The sequence below is a fragment of the Eucalyptus grandis genome, chromosome 2 (assembly GCF_016545825.1).
Source record: "Eucalyptus grandis isolate ANBG69807.140 chromosome 2, ASM1654582v1, whole genome shotgun sequence".
In the NCBI taxonomy this organism is placed as follows: Eukaryota; Viridiplantae; Streptophyta; class Magnoliopsida; order Myrtales; family Myrtaceae; genus Eucalyptus; species Eucalyptus grandis.
In genome coordinates, this window is record NC_052613.1 from 28,608,321 (window position 1) to 28,616,274 (window position 7,954).

At 40.2% G+C, this 7,954-nt stretch overlaps 1 protein-coding gene across 1 annotated transcript; it reads left to right on the plus strand.

Annotated features, from left to right (window-relative positions):
• Window positions 1-1,596: 1,596 nt before the first annotated feature.
• Window positions 1,597-5,861, plus strand: LOC104431245 (putative RNA polymerase II subunit B1 CTD phosphatase RPAP2 homolog). Its single transcript, XM_010043910.3, is given in 7 exon segments — window positions 1,597-1,970; window positions 1,973-2,302; window positions 2,602-3,282; window positions 3,397-3,584; window positions 3,673-3,936; window positions 4,948-5,106; window positions 5,485-5,861. Coding segments are annotated over 7 exon segments (2,016 nt in total). The 5' UTR covers window positions 1,597-1,681; the 3' UTR covers window positions 5,590-5,861.
• The last annotated feature ends 2,093 nt before the right edge of the window (window positions 5,862-7,954 follow it).

Sequence of the window (7,954 nt, forward strand, 5' to 3'; positions counted from 1 at the left end):
CGTTTCTCAGATTTTTTATTTGGCATTTTATGAGGATATATTCAGATTTATCTGATCCGAAGGTTGCTACCAAGCCATGACTGCTCGAGCTCGTGGCCATGGACGGCCGAAAGTGGAGTAGTTGCTGTCAGCGTTGGTTGGGTTTTGTTTACTATACATTTTAGACTTTTCTATTTTCCCAGTTAATTTGCTTTTTTTTTTTAAATTTTGTTGATTTCTTATCATTTAATCAACATCAACTTTCACCGACCAAAAAAATAAAAAAAAAATCAACATCAACTTTCCGATTACCAACTCAATTTCATGTTAGCAACAATCGATCGGAAAAAACACAAGAGATCTATCGCACGAACAATTAACTTTTTACAATGTACCATATGGTTTGGAAAAAAAAAACAAAGGAATGGTTTTGATTTTTGAGAAAAATTAGAGGAATAACAGATAACATTATGAATATAAGTAATTCTCGTCTCATTTGGACTAGACTAGGTGCAAAGTGACAAGCATAAGTGACGTAAGATCAATGCACATTTTTTAAATGGAAACTGACGTGGACGCAACTAAGGCTTTATTTATATCAAGAAAAATTAATGATTTAAAAAATATTTTTTTAAATAATCATTTAAAATAATTAGTCATGAAAAATATTTTCTTTTTATAGGCAAGAATTTACATCTAAATATTTTCATAGACAAGAATTTACAAGAATTGCCCTAGCTCGCTCTACGTGCCATCTCTCTCTCTCAGTTGCTCACTCAAACATCGCCATCCTTTCTCACTCGCTAATTGGCATGGGAAAAAACTAGAATTTGGTGGTTGGAGGGAAATATTAGGGGTTGATCTTTGGAGGGAAAAAAATGTGTTAAAGGAGGAATCTTGAGAGTGAATCATTGTGATTTGTAATGTTATGTTGAGACATGTTGTTATTTTCTATCCACTAAGCGATAAAGTCGGTCATTGTTTATTTAATTTGGTGTGGTTGAGGAGATTTATATGAAGTTATCGTCATTTTGTATTGTGATCGTAAAATCTAATTATATTTTTTTACTTAGAGTGCAGCGTTAGCATTGGTGATATCACTATATCCATCAGTGTATACTATAATAGGAAATTTATTATTGGCTATAACGAGTGAGAACATGTCGATAAAAATATCAATATCGTCCTCCTTACCAAAAGCATGCCATCGTATAAAACTTCACAAGGGATACGGTGCAATAGCCAAAATACCAAATAGAAAAATTGCATTAAGGGTTTCCAATAAAAGCTTGAAGCACAATTCGAGATTCCCTATGATGATTATGCTATTAGGAATGGTGCTTTTCAAATATGACCGTGGATTAGGTAATCAAAGCCTAAAAGTCAAATAAATTTATCTAGAAATTGGGTCGCCAACTCCCCTCTACTCTTTTTGATATGTTTATGTTTGACGCTCTTGATATATTCTCAATGAATTTCGTTAAATGATGAATATCACTCGTATTATATATATATATATATATATATATATATATACATTTATATGTATATATATTTATAAAAAAAAAAAAAACCTCGTAGCCGCCGGACCGCACCCCTTATAACCGCCTCAGCTCTCCAGTTTTCCTTCTCGACTGAAAATTGAAAAACCTCTCTCTCTCTCTTCGATCGCCGGATCGAAATTCGCCGTCCGCCCGGGAAGATGGTGAAGCTCGAGGAAGCCCCCGTCTCCGTCAAGGACGCCGTCTACCGTCTGCAGCACCTCCTCCTCGACGGCGCCGCCGCCGGCGAGGCCCAGCTCCTCGCCGCCGGCGCCATCCTGTCCCGCCGCGACTACGAGGACGTGGTCGCCGAGCGGTCCATCGCCGGCCTCTGCGGCTACCCTCTCTGCGCCACCCCTCTGCCCGCCGACCGCCCCCGGAAGGGCCGGTACCGGATCTCCCTCAAGGAGCACCGGGTGTACGACCTGCAGGAGACCTACATGTACTGCTCCCCGGGTGCGTCGTCGACAGCCGGGCGTTCGCGGGGAGCCTGCAGCCGGAGAGGTGCGCGGTCTTGGACTTGGTGAAGGTGGAGGAGGTCCTGAGGGTGTTTGGGGACAAGGGTTTGGGGTCGCAGGAGAGGGGGGATGGTGGAGTTGGGGAATTGGGGATGTCTGGGCTGAAGATAAAAGAGAATGAAGAGGTTAGGGCAGGGGAAGTGCCGTTGGAAGAGTGGGTCGGTCCTTCGGATGCGATCGAAGGTTATGTTCCTCGAAAAAGGGACGATAAGGCGGCTGCGGCTGCGGCGGCTGCTTTGCGGGCGAAGAAGGAACCTAGAGAAGGTAAACTGCTCGGTGTTCCCTTCTTGGTTTGTCGATGATTGACTGGCTATGGCAATGTTATGGCACTTTGTTAATTGTTGAGTTTTGATGAGAGGGCTCGATTTCGTGTGCTCGCTATATGAATTTCGCAAAAGAGAAGAGGGTTGAGATTTTTGAGTCGATCCAATTCTGAATCGTGGAGCAATAGTAGTTTGGCTTCGCTAGAGCAGTTAAATATTGTGGCAATGGCAAGCGGATTTCATACGGTCTCGGTTGGACTCTCTACATGCTTTAAAAGTGTCCTTCAATTGCTCGTGCAGGGTCCAAATCCAGAAATTCTAAGCCAAGTAAGAAAGAGCTAATATTTAATGACATGGACTTCACAAGTATTATAATCACTCAAGATGAATATAGCATTTCAAAGTTGCCTGTAAATTCAGTGGAGGAAGTTTCTGCCACAAAAGCGAAAGAATCGAAAGGGAAAAAAGTAAATGGCAAAGATAAACAGAGTCGTCGTGCTGTAATTGAGACTTCATCTGCAAAGCCAGGAACTCCCAATATAAACCAAAGAGAATTGAAGGGGAAGAGCCATGACATCACAGATGATGAATACAGCGCTCAAAAAGTTCCTTCCCCTTCAGAAGTCTGTCAAAGCAATTCCCTAAGTCATTTTACAGGAGCAGAAGGGGTGGATGATGATGGAAAAGCAGATGGAACATCAACGGAGACCAGGCTGAAGCCCTCACTTAAGTCTACAGGCACAAAGAAAGTTACTCGTTCTGTTACATGGGCTGATGAGAAGGTTAATGTAGCTGATGGGGGACATCTTTGCGAGATTAGAGAAATGGTAGACGAAAAAGAACCTCCACTAACATCTGCCATTGAAAATGAGCACGATGATGAAAATCTCATGCGCTTCTCATCAGCTGAAGCCTGTGCAATGGCTTTGAGTCAGGCTGCAGAGGCTGCTACATCCGGAGAGTCTGATGTTTTTGATGCTGGTTGGTATCTTCTCTACTGACTTCTGGGTGCTTATGGAAAATCTATTTAACATCATTAGGTATTCGTCCTTTTTTCTTTCTCCTGATGACCCGTTCTCCCTTTGGTGTCTGAAGCTGGATTGATTATATTGCCACGTCCACATGAGGTGGATGAAAAAGCACCTGTGGAGGACAACGCTGATCCACTGGAAGTAGATTCAGCTTCCGTAAAGTGGCCAAAGAAACCAGGGATACCGACAGCTGATATATTTGATGCTGATGACTCATGGTATGATGCCCCGCCGGATGGATTTAATATGACTGTAAGTGTTGAAATATATGTCTTGTCTACCATTTTGAGTTACCATGTTAGCCTTGTCATTCACTTTAAGCAATTTTTAATTGTTTCAGTTGTCTCCCTTTGCAACCATGTGGGGTGCCCTTTTTGCATGGACAACATCATCTACTTTGGCTTATATATATGGCAAAGACGAAAGCTTTCATGAAGAATATATGTCAGTTAATGGCAGAGAGTACCCACAAAAACTCGTACTGCCTGATGGCCGCTCTACTGAAATTAAGCAAACCCTCGCTGGTTGTCTTTCTCGAGCTTTACCTGGATTGATTTCTGATCTCAGGCTGCCGCTGCCAGTATCCACCCTTGAGCAAGGATTGGTATATTATATGATTCTATCTCCAACCTTTTTTTCTCTGAGTCCTTGTGTTTCCGGTGGTGATTGTTGATGCAAAAAAAATTGATTAATTGCTTAGAAATAAGAGTAAATTGTGGCATTTGCAGACCACTTGTACTCTCTCTCTGTCTCTTATTTGTTCGTGTTTCATTTTCAGTATCATCAAATGCTGCAGTCTGATTAGGCGTAAAGTTACCTTTTTACTGACTTGTAGTTTGATCATAAATTTTTTAAATAAGGGCCCTTCTGATAGAGTTGAAAATTTTGAACTGAAAACTTTAGAGCTAGAAAGTGAGTGCTAAACACCCCAGTATTGAAAATGCAAACAATAATTCACTGTTTGATGACATCTTTAGTTTAGATAGTACTAGTCAAGCTGTTTGATTGGCAGTTCTGTTGTTTTTCAAGTCCATCCAAATGTTGTATTGGCTATTCATGAGGGCATATATCTGAATCTTCTGACTGTAAGGTAAAGTGATTGTTCACTAAATGTAAAAGCGGTTCAAGTCTTCATATAGATATTTCTAGTTACCAAATCTTTCCAACATGTCCCTGTAGTCGTGCAGTACTTTTCATCAGTTTTTACACATGATAAATCATTGTCAGGAAAAAGTCCTCATGAGAGATAAAAATGCTGGCCAAAATTAATTTGACAAGTGACAGCAGCAAAATTGGTTACAATGTTTTAACTCTGCAGCTTGTTTGAAGAATTATCATTTGCTGCTTTTTTTGAGGTGTTGATTATATTTCTGGAGCATGTGTGATGTGTTTAATAGCAAGTTTCTTCATTCTTGAACTTTATATTCAGCCTTTGTTATATTTATATCTGCATAGAGAACGAAATTGGCCTAGACATCAGAGAAATTTGTGGGTTGCTAAACTTTGTCAAATAGCCTTCTGCACAACCATTTGCAGCCTAAGAAACCCATTTTATTTGGGGTGCTGATTATGTAGATCTCTTTTCATGAAGAGTTGATTTTGGTTGATCAAACAGGGTCGCTTGTTGGATACAATGACATTTATGGATGCACTCCCTGCATTGCGTACAAAGCAGTGGCAAGTGATTGTTCTTCTCTTTATTGATGCTCTCTCCGTTTGTCGAGTTCCTGTGCTGACTGCACACATGAGTAATAGGCATCCATCGCTGCAGAAGGTTAGTGAGACAAAATGGACTCCATCTAGTGATTTTGTTTCTAGGAACATCATTTAATCCTGATGAAATCTTCCTTATATATACCCAAATATCTAGAGTTATTCCTGTTTTGGCTGTTTTAAGGGGGGACTATGATGCACGTCTTCTTGCAACTGTATTTCTGTAGACCTTGCAAACCAGATTTAGTCTCCTATGTCATGTTACTCAAATTCCGTGGAGAAGGAAGGTAAGGCAACTTTGGTGGGATGGGAAAAAGAAACTGATAGGTTCATGAATGGTCTGCTTTCTTAGCTCCTTCGACATGGACTGCCATATAGATTTTGAACTTGGGATTGTCCTTTAAACGTGGACGGTTCAACCTTGTATCTCGTGTAACAGGTGCTGCAGGCCGCCCGAATGAGCGTGGAAGAGTACGAGATTATGAAGGATCTTCTAATACCATTGGGCAGAGCGCCGCAGTTCTCAGCGCAGAGTGGAGCTTAGTGGTGCAAGATTGGGCCCGGTGAAGAACTGGTCAACTGCAATTTTGATACGCAACCTCATTCTGTCTTATGTAATGAGATCCTCTTACTTAGGCTGAAAGCAGTTAATTCAAATGCGAAGTGTGGAAACCGACCCAAGTAACTTCTGTAGGAACTTAGAAGGTACCTGTGGATATTGGACCCAGGAGTGGCTAAATTGCATTCCTTGAACTTGTACATGCTTTTTTTAAACTTCTACTGATTCTGCAAGCAACTGGATTCTTTTCTTTCTTTCCATTCTCACTGCCCTTGGTCGTCAGATCATGTGGGTGGGATCGCAGGCATCAATGGCGACTCTCTCTCTCTGTCTTCCCCTTTCTGCTTGCGTCGAGCCTCCACAGTCCCCACCCTTTTTCATAATTTTGATTTGCTTTATTCCATTACTGACTGTCGAGATCCTTTGACATTACAGCTGATATCCAAATCTAATGACGCTCCAAACACCGGATCCCGGATAGGATCTGACACTTGCCCTTTTTTTCCTGGTTGGGGTTGCGTGATCTTAGAACCAATGCAGGCTGAACAGATACTGAGGAATTCTTCAAAGCAAGCTTCCTTAGGAACTTGTGTGTCCCAGAATTTTCGCCCATTTCCAGGAACCAGCGTCCAAAAGACCTCCTGTCTTTTCTATTTTTAAAGATTCAGAAAGAACGATGCTCATGTGACATTTTACCGGGTCTCCATACGGATATGCCTCCAGCAATCATGTCCTTATCCTGACATATTTGCCAACGTGTTTTGGACAAATGAAAACCTCATCTGACCAAGCAACAGTAGCTAAGCTGTTTTTTTCTTTGTGCTGCAATAATTTCCTGGTCCTCTTGTGGCCAAAGGCATCACGAGATATTCCCATGTGGTCAACAATTATTTAAGTCCACCGCAAGGAAATCTGTTTTTGGCGCTTTTGTTTTTCCATTCTTGGTCGGTGGAGACAGCCCAATAGATGCTTGAACTTCCGCATCAATCAATGTGAAATTACTATGCAATGGCATCCTGTGTAGACTCGGGTCAACGTGCTTTGGATCGATTATAGCCGTTGATTATGCGAGTTTCTAAATATATATCACATGAATCTCGCGGAATTTAATAGTTGTGAATGTGCTCGGTCCATAAACCTAAGTTTAAATTAGAACTCGCTCTGTATTCAACCTATTTTCGTCTTATGGTTCATCCCAACCTGTGACGTAAATTAGATGCTTCTCTCATGAACTTAGCGACGAAATTATGTTGTATTTTATCCATGGAATTGGAGAAAAGGAGGAGAAAAGAACACGTCGCATGTGAAGTAGGGTTGTACCGAATTAGGTGGTCCATAAGCTGGTGAGCTTGTGATGGAATAGAGCTTTGGTTAGGTAGTGGTTCGAAGAAGCAGTTGCGGTTTTAAATGACAGGCTAGGAAGCAATAGCCCGGAAAAAAGAATTCGTGTCCTAACTCCCATTATAGATATGTTATTTTTGTGAATGGCAAGACTCCCCTCACAGCAACCTCCCATCGTAATGTCGTGATTCGATCAATTTCTTTTTTTCTTTTTTTTTTCCACGATGTTCATTCAGTGTATCATTATATGTAACAGAAGGTTTCTCGACATTTATGTCTTACGACATCTTAAGTAGAGATTATGATGTGATGAAATTCGGCTTCTATAGGTTAAAAGATCGCGTTTGGGTCCCACGAGATTATCTCTAGAATTGCGTGTTGAGATTGCTTCTTGCTTGGCATTTTCTTCTTTTACTTTCCATCAACTTTAAAAAAGCCACTTGGCTTTATACAAAATTACAATTATATTCTGCATAAATATGTTATTTGTGTATTTTTCCCAATTTTCCCTGTATTTGTCAATAAAATTTACTTATTTTTGTGAGATTAGTGAGCATCGTTTAGACCGTTTTTTTTTTTTTCAATTCATGTCGGAGTTTTCTATGTCATGAAGCTTGTTCCATAATTAACTAGAATAACCACATCTTATACTTATCATTTATAAAACTCAAAAGTTAGATTTACCAACACACACACACACACACACACATATATATATATATATATATATATTTTATATAAAGTATACACATTTATTTCCACTTTGGCAAAAGCAGGTATGATAATGATGCAAATAATTGTTTTTCCATTTATCTTTCAAGCAACTCGAATAAGACCACATTGTACGTTATAAGTAGCGCATACTTTCGTGAACTACTAGCATTTGAACATTTCTTGCTTTGAATTGCTCAAAGAAGCAAAAACACCCATCTCATTGATTTTCATAGCATCGAATGCACTCAACATGAAAAAAGTCGATTATACAAATATTTATGCAGTATCCTTTTCT